Below are 17,232 nucleotides of genomic sequence, written 5' to 3'. Positions count from 1 at the left end.
ATTGTTTTGGAAAATCGAGTGGTACACGTGACGATGACATATTCATTGACGTCATCAAAATATGTAAAAAAATCCAAACAAGGAACAAGAGCGTTATCTCCTCATACCCACAAATAATTTTCCCACGTCCAACAAGAAAGAGTACTTACTATATAATAAAGCTAGCTTTCTAGACTCATAATTCATCTGCTACTCCTTTTGCTATAATTTCATAATCTTTCTGCACAGAGCTTGCTTGCCTCTATTTTCATCCATGGCGGACACGAAAAAGACCCACATAGCCATTCTTCCCACTCCAGGCATGGGCCACCTTATCCCTTTAGTCGAATTCTCCAAGACCCTCTTCCGCCAACATGGTATCCTTTCCACTTTCTTCGTCCCCACAGATGGCCCTCTCTCTAAAGCTCAGAAATCCTTTCTTTCCGATCTTCCTCCCTCCATAGACTACGTACTTCTCCCGCCTGTATGTTTCGACGATTTGGCGCCGGGCACCCTCATTGAAACCATTATTTCGCTCACTATCACGCGCTCCCTCCCTTCAATTCGTGATGCGGTTAAATCCTCGCATGATAGTAAGAAGTTTTCCGCTTTTGTGGTTGATCTTTTCGGTACAGATGGGTTTGATGTAGCGGCGGAACTCAGTATCCCGCCTTATATCTTCTTCCCCTCCAACGCGATGCTTCTGTCGCTTATACTTCACTTGCCCAAGCTCGATGAAACGGTGTCGTGCGAGTATTGGGAAGTGCCTGAGAAGTTGCAGATCCCCGGATGCGTACCCATTCACGGAAGTGACCTGGTGGCCCCACTACAGGACAGGAAAAACGAAGCTTACAGATGGTTGCTGCATCACTCGAAAAGGTATTCGATGGCGGAGGGTATAATGGTGAACACGTTCAACGAACTGGAGTCTCATACAATCAAAACCCTGCGAGAAAATGGAAGTGGATCCAATCCTTCTATCTACCCCATCGGACCTTTGGTTCAAATGGGTTCAAACTCAAAATCCGATGATTCAGATTCCTTGAAATGGTTGGACCAGCAGCCAAACAATTCAGTTCTGTTTATCTCGTTGGGTAGCGGGGGAACGCTTTCACACGACCAGATAATCGAAATGTCACTGGGACTGGAGTTGAGTGAGCAACGATTTTTGTGGGTTATCAGATGCCCAAATGACTCGACTGCGAATGACGCATATTTCAAGATTCAGAACACAAGTGACCCTTTGGCTTATCTGCCTGAAGGGTTCTTGGAAAGGACCAAGAACCAAGGTTTGGTGGTGCCACTGTGGGCTCCACAAGCTCAAATCTTGGAACACGATTCGATCTGCGCGTTCCTGTCGCACTGCGGATGGAATTCGACTCTGGAGAGTGTCGTAAACGGGGTGCCCCTGATCGCGTGGCCGTTGTACGCGGAGCAGAGGATGAATGCGGTGCTGCTGAACGAGGACGTCCAAGTGGCCTTGCGGCCTAAAGTGGGAGAAAATGGACTCGTGGGGCGAGTCGATATAGCAAACGTGGTCAAGAATTTGGTGGAGGGAGAGGAGGGCAAAGTGATTCGAAATCGGATGCGGGATCTTAAAGATGCTGCGGCTAGAGTGCTTACGGAAGATGGTTCTTCCGCAAGATCACTCGCTCAAGTGGTTCAAAAATGGAAGTTCAATTGACTATTAGTACAAGAAAATGTCGGGGCGAGCCACACTATGTTTGCCATTGTAGGATAACTCTCTCTAGCAGATTGTGTTTATAATTGGGTTGGAAGTTTTCTTGGCATTTTAGGGATAATATCCTTTGTGTTGGTGTTAATAGAATAAAATTGGTGGCAATACTTCTTATCGAGGAATATGCTTCCCTCGTCTTCTTTGGACATTTCCTTTTGTACCATATTTATATTAATGTAAGATGTTTTTTTAACGAGAAATTGGTTTTTAGTATCCGGTTGTCGATTTTTTTTTTTTCAGTCTCTGGGTAGTTTTTTAGTATCAAATTTTCACAAGAAGTGTACCAAATTTTCACACGAAGTGTACTACATTTTGTATGATACAGTACCATAATTTTGTGGGTACGGAGTGAACCCAAAGAAATGTTTTGACATTTTCACATAAAGTGTACTATATTTTGTATGACATAGTATCATAATTTTGTGGATAAAAAGTGAACTCAAGAAATATTTTGATCCACATTTTTCAACAATTTTTTTTTTGTTTAAAAGTAAATTTAATTAATTAAGAAAATAAAATAATGCACATGCGTGGAGGGGGAAGTCTACCTTGTTAATCGTGCAGTTGGTCATATATAATTTCTTCCGTTCGGGCCCGCCTATGATAAATCATATCTTTTATTTGAATATTTATAAAAAAATATTATTTTTTACGATAAAAATATTATTTATTATTATAAATATGATTATATTTGTTATCGTCTCAAAAATAAAAATTTGTGAGATCGTGTCATAAGATATTTATTATAATAAATTAGCTATCCGATTGTAACACATCTGCCATTTGAGAAGATAATTTTCAAAAAAAAAATGAAAATGAAACTTATAAAAGCTCCACCGAATTTCTTTTATGAATTTAACTTCGATTAATAGTATAGATTTACGTTTTTTTGTAAAGTCCCCCAATAAAAACAATTCAGACTACATTACATAATAAAAAAAATTCCAACAGTTATTGAAAAATTTTAAAAATAATATAATGACTATTCAAACTATGTTTATTTTACATACATATTTGGTGTCCAAAAAACCCAAAGCATTTGCTAGATCAAAAACCAAAATTAGGGAACTCGATAAGTCCTACATTTCCATATCAAAATTTACACCGGTCACCACCACCAACATAAAGTAGGGTATGAATATTGGACGAGGGAGTAGTTGAAAATGGTATTGAAATATATATCATTTCATAAAAAGATTCCAAACAGTTTGATGAAGATATGATGAACAGGGTAAAAATTTGGTGGGCGCTTTCACGGATCAGAGTTGGAGATAGTTGCTCGAGCACTGGATCATGCACTTTCAAGGGAGAAAGAATTGTTGGAATTTTGATGCTTAATTAATGAAAATTAAGTAAATAAATCAATTTGTTTGATCGGCAAAATTCGAAACGAATAACAAAGCTTAATGAACGAATATTAAGTTTGGTGGTTCTGAATTAAACTCGAAACAAGTTCATCGAACATGGAAAGAAATTCAAACGGGTAGTCAGAACATATAAGGAACCAAGACGGGAAAATTTTTTTTTGAACGTGAACAGTAGCAAGCGCACGCCTGCACGCGCCCCTTCGTGCAGATTCGTGTCCTTTCGAATTTTCTGATGTTTTTTCATTTTCTTGGCATTGTTTGATGATTGTAGTCAGTTACAATGGCCAAGGGACATTAATATGAATGAAAGATCATGTATTTTCACATAAAAACATTAATTATTGATTTATTGAAAATAAAAAACACATACAAACACATAACATCATTTTGCATATAGTCTTCTTACTTTTTCAACAAGAGAGAGTTTCATTCATTTCCTTGTGATAGAACTTGAATATTTAAGTTCTCATTATTTAAGAATTGTAGTTGTATCTTTGGAGAAGATTGTCACAAACATCTAGCACATTGTGAGGGACAAATTCTTTTTAAGGATAAAGTGTTCAACACTTGCCTCTATAAAACCATTCCTTTGGTTTCTTCTTGCTTCTCCTCTCATATTTGAATATCACAAACAACAAGAACGATAATGGACCTCGGAAAATTCTCCAGCGTGACCACTCCGACGCTAGAGTCAGTCAACGGTTATATGGAGACTTATGTACTAAATATTGTAGGCAATATATAAGAGAATGAATCTTTTATATTAAAAAAATTTGGTATTTATATATATATAAAAAAAATCAATGCTGACCTTGTTTTCAGTGCCAGCTTATTAATTATGTTAAGATGATTGTTCATAATCTGCTTTCTGACACACCAAACTGCTCTTTTCGTTTTGTCAAATTTATGCAATTTTTATAATGATGATTACCAAGATAAGGTATCTCATACTTATGCACTTGAGTGAATGCTATTATCGAGGTAATTCGGATAAAAATCCATCACTCGGGAACTTGTCTGAAAGCCCGGACTTTTGGTAACCCGAGGAGATAATGTCTCGGACATTCATTTATCAGGCCATTACCAGATGACTCAAAATTTCTCATAACTTGATCAATGACTCGAGATCATCCAATACCCATTATCCAAGCATCCTCGGATATCACAACAATTCTTTGTACGAATGATACTGCCAACTCCTACTTTAAAATTAATATTTTTCAATAAATTTTTTGTTCACTTATTTCCAAACATTCAAGCTATATATATACATAATAAAATTAGTATTAGTTAAAATTCTTAAATATGACGATAATGTCACTAGATGTCATTATTTTCCATGTGTCATGAAATCTTTGACTTGATTAGGAAAACATAAATCAAATTGTCAATAATCATTAATAAATTAATGGTATTAGGCAAGCTGCCATTGATCCAACATAGTTGTCTGTTAAAAACATGAATTCCTAATCATCGTTCAAAATTATAGAGAACAATGGTAATAAACTCTTTTGAACTCGGAAAAAAAGAATTAAAATTTCCCAAAAATTATCTTAATATCAATTCAGTGAAAGTCCACCAACAAAACAAAAGGGTTATTACCAAATCATAATGTGAGGAGATGCAATAATTATTTGTCAAGATGCTGTCATACATACATAATCATACATTTCATGAAACGCCACCATTAATTAATACAGTTTGAGCTTTATTAGTTGACTATATAATAAAATAATCCATCCACCCCGATACAACCACCAACCAACCCCCACCCCCCCACACCCACCCCCTCTGATTTGATTTGATTTTTTATGCTTCAAATTCATATATATTGTAATAATTAATCACTGCCAGCGTTGTTAAATTGTTATATTTATTTATCTGAAAATCTTTGCCTCGAAGAAGAATCTACAAAATAATATATTACTCGGGAAAAATGTGGGAGTATATATTATAATAATTATATCAGATTATTAAATTCTACGATAACATAAATAATATTGGTCAGATTATCTAGTCACGAGGAGGACCATGATTGTCGCAAAAAATATATATTCTTAAATATTATATTATTGTTATAAGAATAATTTTCTCCAAATGCTCGCAAAAGCAAAGCCATCATATGATCAGCTTTTGTAAACTTTAAATCTATTTTTTTTTTTTTGACAAAAACTTGTGTGAGACGGTCTCACGGGTTGTATCTGTGAGACGTGTCTCTTATTTGGGTCATCCATGAAAGAATATTACTTTTTATGCTAAGAGTATTATTTTTTATTTTGATTATGAGTAGGGTTGACTCGTCTCACATATTAAAATTAGAATATTTTATTTTTTCACATATTAAAAAATTAATATTTTTATTAATTCGTTCCTGATCTTTGCCTTGGTTTTTGATTTTCTCGATTCAAATTTTATTTTTTTTTTATATTTATTGGGCTGGATCATTCTTTGTATCTGAATTAATTTAAGCATCGGGTAATCAAATATGGGCCAAGAATAAATGATGTTCAATGCCCAATATCAACATTTAGGGCCGAGTTCGATTAAATCCATTATTTCGAACTTCTTTAATTCAATTTTTGTGGAAAAAATGGGATCAACTCAAGTCTTTATGTAAGACTCAGTTCGAATTTTCTAGATCAAATGAGTTCAATAAATTACATTTTAGATAGAAAAATTCGATGGAGCTGTCATTCTTTCTACACTAGAAAGAAAGGTTACTCAAACTTACAAAAATCAATCACTATGATCACAAAACACATGCATGAATGTCTGTGAAGTCGGGATTCTAAAGATGGCTCCTTCAATTCTGATAGAAGTTCTCAAAGACATCGAGGAACTTAGGATCGAAGTCTACTCGCTCAATCGATAAAAAAATCCAAGTCTTCAAATGTTGATGTAGTTGCATTGAAGACTATCTCAGCAAAATCTGACTCAGAACTCAAATTGTTGCCGATCACAAAACCATTAGTCTGGCCTTGTGACAATGACAAATAGGATTCAGATGTCGCCGGGGATATGAACGGGGTCGAATAGCTCCCGATGAAGTTGGTGTCCTTCAATGGATCAAAAAACAAGGGAGCATCCTCGGAGCCTTGGGATTCAACAGGGGTTGAGGGGAAGGAAAATGAAAGAAAATTGGCCATAGCATCATCTGTTACATCGAGTTCTCGAGCCTCAACTTTAAGATCCGGCTCTGTATTATTGCCGAACACTATCTGTTGAAGGTGGTTTCCACCTTCTTCTTCTTTGACTCCTGAACCGAAATTCTCCTTTCTTTTCTTTGTAGTTTCTTGAACACAGCTGTGTTCTCCTTTATACACGACTTCGAAGATCAAAGGGTCATCATCGGTTCGTTGAACATGTTTCTTTGCTAAACACCCTTGTGTGTTCAGATAGGTGCACCGATAGTATGCCCTGCGATTGAAACACCCTTCGGTTAGAAACCGACGCTTATGTTTTTGGCTAAATCAAAAGATGGGGTATGAAATTCCTTGGACCATACTATGCCTCAACATTTATTATAGGTGTCTTCTTTAATCAGAAGGGATGCATTCATTCCCTATTACACATAGTAACCAAAAACACGACATCAATATATGCAGTTTGCGATGGACTAAGCAGTCGAGGAACATGGCTTCTTCATCGAACACTCAAAACTCGAACCCGAAAGGACTTGAAGTCCTTACATATCGGCTCATGTTAAAAAAAAAAGTAAAATCATTTAGAAGTGAACAAATGAAAAAAGAAGCTGTCAAAGTGAGTACTCTGAAGGACCGTCTCGCCTGAATTCTTATTAAACATTCTCTGTACCATCCTTCAAACACACGAGTTTATAGCAAGTGGCCAAATAACAAGTCAGCGTTAACAACTTGACGAAGGGAAGTATAAAGTGTCGATGAATGAATTAATGTGGCAACGACATGAAAATATCGATTAAAAAGTCAAAGAACCAACCAAAAGACATTTTTCTCTCTTCTCATTTTGTTAATTTTCAGGGGTTCAAAGTAAAATGTTGATTGGAGATACGTAATAAATTATATTCAAAACTTGAACCCAATTGCAGATAATTATCGATCCAAAAGACTCAAAAAACCTGCTATTCACACCGAGTCCAAAAAGTTGCTGTGGTTAATGACAATTCAAGAAACAGTGATTGATCAAGATCAGATTAAAAACATCTGCTGACCTTGGATGATTGGTGCCTAAAATCACTTTCTGCCCATATTTTCTCCAACTAAATCCATCATTTAGATGACTTTCAAGCCCTGTCCCGGAGCGCACACGTACTACTTCATTCCATTTGTGGGTCATCTTCCTGTAAAAGTCAGAATTACCCCCGTAAAAAAGTCGGATAAATCCCAAATATTAAAAAAAAAAATTCACTGAGAACAAGAAATAGACTTAAAGAAGGCACCTTTTCTTGGAAACACCTTTATGGGTCTGGTCCTTATAAACTGGGTCCGACCCTTCACTTTTAGAACTGTTCTCGAGAAGATTAGGTAACTGAGACGTATTCCCAGGAACATGAGAAAGGGTTCCATTTTCAAGAAGAGCCATGGAATTTATTAGGGATATAGCATTATTTAAAGAAGACTCTATTTTCTCCACACAAAAATCATATTTCTCTCTTGAGTTGGACAGTTGAAGCTGAATTTTCAGCTGATTTACCAACTCCCTGCCTTGCAGCAGTGGCGTTAGAGTATTTTGGTTTCTACAACAGACTCCTTCCATATGAAATCCAGGATAATCAAAGGGTTTGGTGAAACTTTTCCAGTAGTGAAGATTATCTACAGCTTGGCTCGAAGGAATTCAAGTTTCTTGAATCATGATCATGTCAAATTCAGAAAATGCAGCCTTTCAAATTGGAATTCTTGATGAGAAACGGAGAGTTGCGCGCGAGAAACTTGAAGATTTTAAACAGAGGGAACGTTTAAAATGGATCAGAAAGGGATTTAGGTAGTGGTATAGTAGAGATCACTGGCTTTTAAGCTAAAAAACGGCAGAAAACTCAAAAACCGAAGCCACTTTATGTAACATGATCAAGAATGAGACCAGAGCTATTGTTTAAATGGCTAGCGATTTGGAGTGTGGGATGGGAGATAGATGGAAGTTAATATAATCTCCTCTCTATTTATTATTTACTATTTGATTTGGTAGAAGAAAATATTGTGTAACATGGACAGCCAAACGGATACTTACCGAGGAAGTTGTGAGGAAAGCGAGGGGGAGGGGGGGAATTCAAAGAAGAAAAGCTGTGGAAAAAGTTGACATTTTTTTGACAGATCAAAGGGATTGGATTATTCACCATATACCTAGCAAATCATGAACCATTTCCGATAACAAATCTCAATCAACTTCTCCTCCGACAATGTCTCGATCAATTAACGATTGGTTGTCACGTGTTAAGTTTTTATTGGTAGGATAGTTTTTAATAGTACTTCAGAAAAAGCACAAGTTTAGGCTTTGGGGAAAAAAATGATCATATGCCTAGTTTGTGAAAAAACCTCAACTTTCTTGGGAAGTTATGGATTATAATAAATATGAAACATATAATAAAGTCATCAATTTTAATTTGAGTGGGTCTCATTGAGACCGTCTCACGAATCTTAATCTGTGAGACGGGTCAACCCTACGGATATTCACAATAAAAAGTAATACTCTTAGCATAAAAAGTAATACTTTTTCATGGATGACCCAAATAAGAGATCCGTCTCACAAATACGATCTGTGAGACCGTCTCACACAAGTTTTTGCCTTTTAATTTAAGGCAAGAATTCCTTCAAATTGGAAGATGTGTGAAATCCTTTCCCATGTGTCTTGACTTCAATGCTCGGATGAGTAGAAAATTACTATAACTAAGTTGTAATCCACCAACTTGATGATTTCTCTTTAAAATAGGGGAAAAAAGGAACTATAAAATATGTAGTTTGAAGTAAAGACAAAAAGTGTAGATTTACTTGATATAAAATTGCCCAAGTCCTTCTAGATGCACTAGTCTTTGTTTTGCAAACTACCCTTTCTTTGGAGTGAGCCAGTCGAAAAAACAAATATTTTAATGATGATGAAAATCGAGTCCAAGAATTGGAATCATCAAATTATTTGTTTGCCTTAAAAAAAAATTTATATGAATATAAATATAAATCCAATAATAGAACAATTTCGTGGCAATTCAAGTGAGAGTGAAGGAATTGTAGAATATGAAAAAACAAAGAAGCTTCTTTGAAAACTTTCAAGAAAGTCAATATAGGAATCTTCCTACTTGCTTCCCGCGTAGGTATCGCGTCATTACCGCACACGTGGATTGAGATGACGCCATCTTTAAAGATGACGTAAAATTCAATTTTTTTTAGTTATTTCCAATAAGAAAAAAGTCATATTGGAAAATTTAAACATAATAATATTTACTGTAAATACAATCACATATTCACCTTTTTTATTATTTTATTTATGACGTATATTTTATTTTGAAGGCATGAATTTAATGATATATGTAATTTAATTTTGGTTCTCTCATTTAAACTTTACATGAAAAACAATTCCAGCCTTAAAAAATTAATCCAACATGTCCTCGTGATGTCATTGGAGTGGGCCCCGACCTCAGTCCTTGTGTTCACACGTAGGAGTTTCGACGTGTGGGGTCAGGGGCTGCTCGTTTATTACTCACGCGCGTATTCCACCCAATCTTATGTGGTCTTTTTTTTTTTTTTTTTTAAAATCATTAGATCCACCCTTGGATCCACTCCACATCCAATAAAACAAATTCACGGATTTTTTTTTATTAAAAAACCCCATTATCTATATATCAAAATCCTTAGGTTAGGAATTTCATAATTCAGGCAAAATTTAAATACAAAGTGGTGTTACAATTACCACTGTTTTTTGAAATATTGAAAGACTACGGAGTGGGGCATATTTTTTATCCTGTAATTTAGGATCAAAGTGCAATATTTGAAATTAACATAGAGATGCTGCCACAAGAATGAGCTCTCCTTACAGGTTTAATATGCAGACATAAACGTAAGGTTAAAGATTAACAGAATGAAAGGACAAAAATTTCATGCTATCTTGAACAAAGCCACAGGTGAAAGAAAATAGACCAATTTTAAGCAGAGCCATCACAAAAAGAAGACTGCTTAAGAGTTGTACGCCTCTTGCAACTAAGAAATCTAGCTCTTTCATCTGTTGAATATTAGAGAAATAGAACACAGCGTAGGAGTGGGAGATCAAACATCTGAGAATATAACTAACGAATATAATATGAATTGGATTAATCACTACCATTGTTCACCGTGGCGGAGATTGCTGTTCCAGCTCTATTGACATTTCGAGAAACGGTCGCGGTAATTTGGCTTTCATAATTTTATTATATACCTAAATTTAAAATTGTGGCTTTCATGTAAGTCTTAAAATAAACAAATATCTTCAAATATTCATATGTGATAGTAAATCAGGTATTTGTAAACATGTTTCGAAGTATTTCGTTAAATAATGTGATACATAACGGTAATGCGAAAAATATTTTAATGTACAAAATTGTTTTTTTTAGGGGAAATATATTGAATAATGTGAGGTTTTTTATTTTTATTTGTGAAAAAATATAAAAACTTTCTAGAAAGTTGGTTCCATCTTTTGTTTGCATAAAAACACAAGATCTCAAATGAAAAACTTATGGGAAAATTAAAGAAACCAATTTCGCTGTCCAAATATAATTTCCCCTGCCATTAAATCTTTTATGTTGCTGTCATGTAACAATGGAACACCCTTAAAAGTGACTGCATACAAGATACAGATAATATATGCTAACATGCCACTTAAACTTACTCCACATTTCACAATCACACCAAATGCAAGAAGAACGAAAAGGGAGAAAAGAATAAACTAGAAACCAACCACGACAACGTTTATAAGCATGCATCATGGTGAAACATCAAAAGCTCAAAGACCAGGAAGAGAGGTTCGGCGCAAGTGGAATAATGAATGTTTCTCCTGTTGCAGAGACACAGCAGTTGAAAGCTACGACTCTATGGCTGTGACGGCATCGGGGAAGTTGGAGGCTTGTAATCAGGATACTGCAATCAAGAAAGGATACAAAGAAATGGAGTTAGATAACTTAATCAGATCACTTTCCTGCTTGACAGGATTGGAGTTAAAGCATTTGCGGAATTACATTAGGGAATGGTGAAAGAGGCCTAGATATTCCAGGTAGAGATTCTTCTTCAATTTCAGATTTGGGGACAGAATTGACTGGGACACTGTTCACCTCAGTAACAGACTCCGATTTCTGCACTGCACTATCAGCTGGTGCCGTAGTAACCTCTGTTGGGGCAGGTAGGGCCTTGGTAGTCTCCGGAAATGGTAGAAGAGCATTCCCAATTCGCTAAAAAGTAAAAGTAATACGTATGTTAGTCCACAAAGGGAAGCTCTAAGTAAATATGGAACCATCACATATGCATTTTACCAAGAAAGTACAATGCAGAATAAAATGAGCAGCTTTTAGCTGTTGGCACAAAATAATTCTCCAATTTAGTGTAAATACCTGTATATCATCCACAAGCTCTTTTGCAGCGATTTTGGTGTCCAGGAACTCTTCAATTTGCTGTACAGTTTGTTTTCGATCCTGTCACAGAAACATCAACTGCCTGATTTCACCATTTTTTTTGCAACACAAAGTTAGAATGGGATCCCAGGTTTTGAACAGTAACTGTCAGATTTCACCATTTTTTATTACCCGCCTTTAGATATGATCTTAAATGGAGTAGAAACTGTAAAATTTAAACATGAAAAAACAAAATGAAAAACCTCTGCAAACAGGAGTTTCGTGCTGACTAGCTGAATGAGACCCACTGAACCTAGGACTTGGAGAACTGTTTCCACCTGAATATAAGTGGGAAAATCAGACAACTCATAAACCTCGGACACACTGTAAGTTTGACAAACTCCGGACCCAAACCTCTGCAAAAGCTAGAGCTCCAAGTGCAGCTACCGCGGCAACACCAAGAATCAGAGGCGCAGAATCAAAACTATCCTGAATTTCCATCACAACGGTTAGTGATTCCTTCCAGAAACATGATTAAAAAATTTCAACATCCTCTCGGTTTTTATCACGTCTATTAGATTCAGCATCTATGTCATTAATACATTTATGACGTCTCCATATCCCTTTCATCCGCACATACCCTCTTGCTGTAATTCCACAGGTGCATAAAAGCTACGGTTCAAACCATTACAGAACCATTATTTTGGAATTTCCATCCAATCTTTCTTCAATTCGTGTTGCAAGTTGATTATTTGTAAATGTAGCACGGGTTACAATGAACAAAATTTCCAATAACACTGAATCCAAGCTTTCCAGTTTATTTTCTTACTCAGCACTAACATTCAGCAGAAAAAAGAGATGCGAGCTGAGATAATTACCCCGAATCCACCGCCAAATGCATCGGTCAGACTGCTGAGGTTGAAGCTCGTCTTCTTTGGAAGTATAAACGGAAGGCCACTGTTCTGCATATTTTTGCATTTATCCTTGAGTTACAAACCAGTAAATGTACTGATTCAAACTTAAAAAGAGTTTCCAAAACGAAGAGATTAAAAGGTGTGAAGCAACCTTCCAGCCTCGGGGTCCTTCTGCACCATCTCTGATTGCATAAGCAGCTTTGAAGCCATTTGCTGTTACCAGCTCCGCCACAAGTTCAGAGTTACCATCAAATCTGGCTTCCACACAAATAAAATTTTCAAAAGACACGTAATGTAGCATAACGTTGCCGTATATTTCCAAGTATTCTGAATATTAACACACAGTAGTGAAAAGCCAACCATTTATTTTTTGTCTATAAGCCAATTAAGAAAGATGGATCCAAAAATCTTACTTGTCCAGAATGAACAATGTCGTGTTTTCTGGATTTTTAAACTTCAAAGCTAGCTTCTTCAAGAAACCCGGTTTATCTTCACCGTTATACGCAATCGCCACCGGCTTCTTCTTTAGGCCTCGAATATCTGGACCACCCGATTGCTTCACCTCTAATGATGTTCTTATATCAAGCAATTGAGCATTTGAATCGTTGCCCAATTTTGCATAAACAGTCTTTGAACTCTCCACCCCCCATGGCTTAGGATTGCTGAACAGCTGCGAAACCACCAGCGGCACAGCCAGAACCGCCACTCCGCTGCCAACAATTATGGGATTCTCCGCCACGAAACTGAGCACACTATCAAGAACTCCACTTAATTGGAAGTCCCGCGAAAAGCCGCCACCGCTCACTGATTGCTGGAGGGCCTCTTCATAACTCAGCGCTTTAGCAAACCCAGAACTCAAAACTGAAGATAAGAGCGCTGCGCAGCCCGGCAGGCATCCGGAGACAGACAGATGACCCTCTGAGTTGTTAGACCTGGAAAAGGCTTTATTCTTAAATCTACAAATGGAGGTCGGTGATGGGTTTTTTCTGGGCCCTGATCTTTTAGCAAAACCCGAAACTGGAGTAAAAGAAACTGCCTTTAGCGCCTCCATTGCATTATTTAGACCACCGATTCTTCAGTTATGTATGCTCCAAAAACCATACAAAGTGGAATATATTATCTTGAACTTTCTGTGAAGCTGATTGTAGACACTCATATGCTACTGTTAGCACTTTTATGTCCTCCCACAATTGCGATCTGGCTGGTGAATCGGTTCGTACGTGGAAGTGATATGAACAATTAGCCAATCGTTGCATTCAACGTGTCAATTTGGCTGATCCTGATTTTGGAGTTTTGCGCTTTAATTATTTGCGTGGCTCACAAATTCCCACGAAATGTTCTTGGAGAAGCCATTAGATACAAATGTTGCAACTGTAACACGTACATTCCACGGGGAATGCTAGTACATCACGCATAAGCTGCGTGCCCAGTGCCCAGTGCAATCTAGTGCTTTCTTGTTTTTTTTAATCATAGTATAAGAAGGTCAGGTAAATCATGACAGTCGTATCTTGTTAAAACGCACCAGACTTCAAAGTAATCGACCGCGACTTGGATTTTTTGCTTATGACAACGAAAACATGTGAAAAGTCTGAATAATGTTGAAATAACCACATGCAAGAAGGATTTGTTCTCCAATGTATATCCACAGAAGTACTTTCTGTCACATAAATAACTAGATATATTAAAATACACACGAGTTCTATGTGAAGTTCATGAAATATCCATATATCTTACCATATATTGGCTATTACATCTTTGACTTGGAGAAGCAAAAAGTTTTGAAAATGCATAGAAAATAATAGAGAACCGCAGTCAATCTATGTTCGCGCGTCCATCTAGGAAGAGTGGTAGGAGCGCCAACTTTGAAGAACTATGAAGAGCCATTTTTTTCTTAATCACAAAATGTTGAAAAAATAATCAAGGCCCTGCCCGATTTCCCAGATTGAGACGCCAGCTCCCCAAGATAGAGCTAGTTGCAGACGTTGTGAGATGGACATGAGAGAAGGGTAGAATACAACATGATTGACATTCTGATTATCAGAGTACACGAAGTAGTGTTCAGCACTGTTTTCCTCCCATTGTATTTCTGGCTTGTGTTGTTCTAACAAAGACAGGTACTCTCTTCCGACAATCGGTCCACCGCCTAGGACCTGCAGCAGAAAAAATGAGCTTTTAGGACATCTAGTGTGAACCTCTGCTAATCCAATATGCAAATAGGAATAAAGAAAATACCTCCGGAAATGACAAAATCATTCCCGTAAAAATTGACGCCAAGGAATATCTTTTTGGCCATTATCTTATCAACAACACTAGTATCAAGAAGAAGTACCAAGGTTGAGTGGATCCACTTTAAAGGTGCATTTGGACCTGGATTCTGAGGGCCAGAAAAGTCATATGTCATAAGAGAGAAACCATCTACAGATTCACCCAAGTACCGAAGATCTTCTGGTCCAAAATCATACTCCTTCAGCTCATTGGAACGAGGTGGGCCAATAACATAAACTAGTTGCAAGCTCCAGTTTCGGCTCTGCACCAAGTCAGTAGAATGCATGGCTTGTCCAAGTTGCCTGATAAACCGTAGGCCCTGGATTTGTTAAAAGAAAATAGTCCCATCAGCACCAGTAAACATAATATCTTAAACGAGCTGGTTAAAACAAATTGAGAACAAACTAGCGGTTTATCTTAAGCCTACATCAAGCATCAAAATCAGGCGTTCAAACAAGACAATGCAACAAGAAGCCCATCCCTTAAACAACCTTGAAAATCTCATTTTAAGTAATTAACTCAATGGATCCAAACTGGACGTGATGAATAAAATCATGATAATAATTCAGTGATCGATAAGCGAAAATTCAATAGGAAAATAACTTTTCCAGTTGGAAAACTGAAAAGGAAACAATGATTTTATGAGAACAAAGTGAAAACATCACCAAAGGCAACACTAACATTTTACAAAGACAAAAAGAAAACGCTGCATCTGCACCATATTACCATGCTCCGCATGTCTGGATCATGCAAAATACCATAGGCAGCCCATCTTGACCATGACTCCAATACTATTCCATCAAATTCCATTTCCCTTGAAAACTGACAAATATGGATATAAGACAGTGAGAGATGACGCAAAGAAGGTAGAGTAAACGAAAAGATTTACATGCACTCAGTTATGATAAGATCAACAGCTCTATCCTGCTGCTTCTTCTTTTTCAGCAGATTCACAGGGATCGCTTCCAAAACCACCCTAGGTAAAAGCTATTTCATAAAAAAATCAAGCGAACAAGAAAAATTAGTAATACTTTCAAGTGAAAATGTAATGTTCTTATTTGACAAGATATCTAAATTCCAGTTGAGCAAACCTGAGCATTTCCACTCCTCCGGAGCTCCAAAATCCATTCTTTATCGACATTATGTCTTCCTTCCAAAACCAAATTCGTTCCTTGGCTGGCATCAGACAAAACTAGTTTCACGCAAATTAGCAAACGACATTAAAGTTCGTCTAGTCAAGGAGTATTTTTGTAATAACACTATCGTTGGTGAAACACAAGTATCATTTAGATGCAACTAAAGCATGGATACGTAAAAACACACAGAAAACTAGAACCAAATAAAGAAGATGGAACTGCAGATTAGCATCTAACAGCAACTATGAAGCTCAAGATGAGCTGAGTACCTCTTTAGTTCATACCACACAGGAGATAAATGAGTAAATTTATTGTTGTATTTCTTGGCCATCTCATACCCCCGTGAATTCCTGCAAAAGCATCCAGTGCCAAAGATCAAGCTAAAAGCCAATGATCGAAACCAAACAATACCTTTTTAGGAACTTCGATCGATATTTGACAAAGACCATATCATATGACGGAAACAACATCAATCGAAAAAAAATCAAATACCACTGGAGTAATGTAGGCCAGGACTGGATTTGTAAAATTCCGAGGACTCTTATAATCCGAAGTCTTCATATTCTCCTGAATTTTTTATTCCCAACTTTAAATTCAAGGAAAATTGATACCACTGCCTATCAAAAATAAAAACAAGGAAAAAATTGAAATAATGAGCATACAGCTAACACTTGCAGATAATTCAATTCAGCAGTAGACAAATCCTTCTTGTTTCATATACGGTAGGTCCGGGATTATACTTGCTGCTTTTGTAATCGAAGAGTATCTTCTACCATAAAAAACAACTAAAATCGCAGGAAAAACCACGAAGAAGATAAATACAGCGCTAGTGGTAAACTTGCGATTAAGTTTATGTGGCCATTCAGCTGAGTTTACGGCTCCGGCACGCGGAGTCGACGAGCCGAATCGGGTGGATTGGCTGTCGCGAGTGAGACCCGATCGGCGGTCTCTCCTTTTCGCCATCTCCGCCGCACCTTAAAGTAAAGTCGCTATCTCAGGGCCTCTTGGGCCTAGTCAAGAAAATCCAAATTTTCATTTTTGGGGCCCGTTACTCGAATTCTTCAGAAGACACTAGACAGTTTGTTGTTTACTTTTATGTAATTTACTAAAAATTTTGTCAATGAATTTGATTTTAAAATTAGAAATCCTTCCCCCCAAACAATTTTATGTCACATTTAGTTGGGTTGGTGAAAACTAGATAAGATAAATAATGTTTTGATTATTAAAAAATTGAGTAGAAAGAGGAATAATGTTTTAATTCGATTGATTAAATTTAAGATAAGATTAAAAATAA

At 36.8% G+C, this 17,232-nt stretch overlaps 4 protein-coding genes across 6 annotated transcripts; 1 reads left to right on the top strand and 3 right to left on the bottom strand.

The window, feature by feature from the left end:
* The first annotated feature begins 75 nt into the window (after positions 1–75).
* LOC140826566 (hydroquinone glucosyltransferase-like) lies at positions 76–1,863 on the top strand. Its single transcript, XM_073188960.1, has one exon. The coding sequence runs from the start codon at positions 254–256 to the stop codon at positions 1,661–1,663; it is 1,410 nt and encodes a 469-aa protein (XP_073045061.1). The 5' UTR covers positions 76–253; the 3' UTR covers positions 1,664–1,863.
* A 3,829-nt stretch (positions 1,864–5,692) lies between these two features.
* LOC140826565 (probable WRKY transcription factor 41) lies at positions 5,693–8,423 on the bottom strand. 2 transcript variants are annotated; one of them, XR_012116837.1, is made up of 3 exons: positions 7,502–8,423; positions 6,590–7,402; positions 5,693–6,501 (listed from the first exon to the last, which is right to left on the bottom strand). XR_012116837.1 is itself a non-coding variant. In XM_073188959.1 (3 exons), exons 1-3 carry the CDS (start codon positions 7,816–7,818, stop codon positions 5,946–5,948), a joined length of 1,002 nt encoding a protein of 333 aa, XP_073045060.1. In that variant the 5' UTR covers positions 7,819–8,293; the 3' UTR covers positions 5,693–5,945. The 2 variants fall into 2 exon arrangements, 1 of the variants encoding a protein (XP_073045060.1); XM_073188959.1 differs by having other exon boundaries at positions 7,274–7,402; positions 7,502–8,293.
* Positions 8,424–10,777: 2,354 nt separating this feature from the next.
* Positions 10,778–13,884, bottom strand: LOC140826562 (rhodanese-like domain-containing protein 4, chloroplastic). Its single transcript, XM_073188955.1, has 8 exons — positions 12,951–13,884; positions 12,689–12,791; positions 12,502–12,585; positions 12,038–12,112; positions 11,887–11,961; positions 11,624–11,704; positions 11,255–11,464; positions 10,778–11,156 (listed from the first exon to the last, which is right to left on the bottom strand). The coding sequence occupies exons 1-8, from the start codon at positions 13,586–13,588 to the stop codon at positions 11,109–11,111; spliced, it is 1,314 nt and encodes a 437-aa protein (XP_073045056.1). The 5' UTR covers positions 13,589–13,884; the 3' UTR covers positions 10,778–11,108.
* Positions 13,885–14,119: 235 nt separating this feature from the next.
* LOC140826563 (uncharacterized) lies at positions 14,120–16,385 on the bottom strand. 2 transcript variants are annotated; one of them, XR_012116836.1, is made up of 7 exons: positions 16,208–16,385; positions 15,894–15,978; positions 15,692–15,789; positions 15,529–15,616; positions 14,768–15,121; positions 14,272–14,684; positions 14,120–14,194 (listed from the first exon to the last, which is right to left on the bottom strand). XR_012116836.1 is itself a non-coding variant. In XM_073188956.1 (6 exons), the coding sequence occupies exons 1-6, from the start codon at positions 16,267–16,269 to the stop codon at positions 14,433–14,435; spliced, it is 939 nt and encodes a 312-aa protein (XP_073045057.1). In that variant the 5' UTR covers positions 16,270–16,384; the 3' UTR covers positions 14,120–14,432. The 2 variants fall into 2 exon arrangements, 1 of the variants encoding a protein (XP_073045057.1); XM_073188956.1 differs by having other exon boundaries at positions 14,120–14,684; positions 16,208–16,384.
* Between the last annotated feature and the right edge of the window lie 847 nt (positions 16,386–17,232).

Source organism: Primulina eburnea, chromosome 3 (assembly GCF_022965805.1).
Source record: "Primulina eburnea isolate SZY01 chromosome 3, ASM2296580v1, whole genome shotgun sequence".
In the NCBI taxonomy this organism is placed as follows: Eukaryota; Viridiplantae; Streptophyta; class Magnoliopsida; order Lamiales; family Gesneriaceae; genus Primulina; species Primulina eburnea.
The sequence above is the reverse complement of the archived record's forward strand: the minus strand, read 5'-3'. Positions and strand labels throughout refer to the sequence as shown.

Excerpts from the sequence above, each read along its gene's own strand:
- LOC140826566 (XM_073188960.1), top strand. The coding sequence starts at position 254 with ATGGCGGACACGAAAAAGACCCACATAGCCATTCTTCCCACTCCAGGC.
- LOC140826562 (XM_073188955.1), bottom strand. The coding sequence starts at position 13,588 with ATGGAGGCGCTAAAGGCAGTTTCTTTTACTCCAGTTTCGGGTTTTGCT. Across the intron at positions 12,113-12,501 it reads CATTTGGCGGTGGATTCGGG|GATAGTTTTGATTCTGCGCC; the intron begins GTAATTATCTCA and ends ATGGAAATTCAG. Across the intron at positions 11,465-11,623 it reads AGCTTGTGGATGATATACAG|CGAATTGGGAATGCTCTTCT; the intron begins GTATTTACACTA and ends TTTACTTTTTAG.
- LOC140826563 (XM_073188956.1), bottom strand. The coding sequence starts at position 16,269 with ATGGCCAAGAAATACAACAATAAATTTACTCATTTATCTCCTGTGTGG. Across the intron at positions 15,979-16,207 it reads GTGTGGTATGAACTAAAGAG|CCAAGGAACGAATTTGGTTT; the intron begins GTACTCAGCTCA and ends GTCTGATGCCAG. Across the intron at positions 15,790-15,893 it reads GGAGGAGTGGAAATGCTCAG|CTTTTACCTAGGGTGGTTTT; the intron begins GTTTGCTCAACT and ends TTTATGAAATAG.
- LOC140826565 (XM_073188959.1), bottom strand. The coding sequence starts at position 7,818 with ATGGAAGGAGTCTGTTGTAGAAACCAAAATACTCTAACGCCACTGCTG. Across the intron at positions 7,403-7,501 it reads AAAGGTGTTTCCAAGAAAAG|GAAGATGACCCACAAATGGA; the intron begins GTGCCTTCTTTA and ends TGACTTTTACAG. Across the intron at positions 6,502-7,273 it reads TTAGGCACCAATCATCCAAG|GGCATACTATCGGTGCACCT; the intron begins GTCAGCAGATGT and ends TTTCAATCGCAG.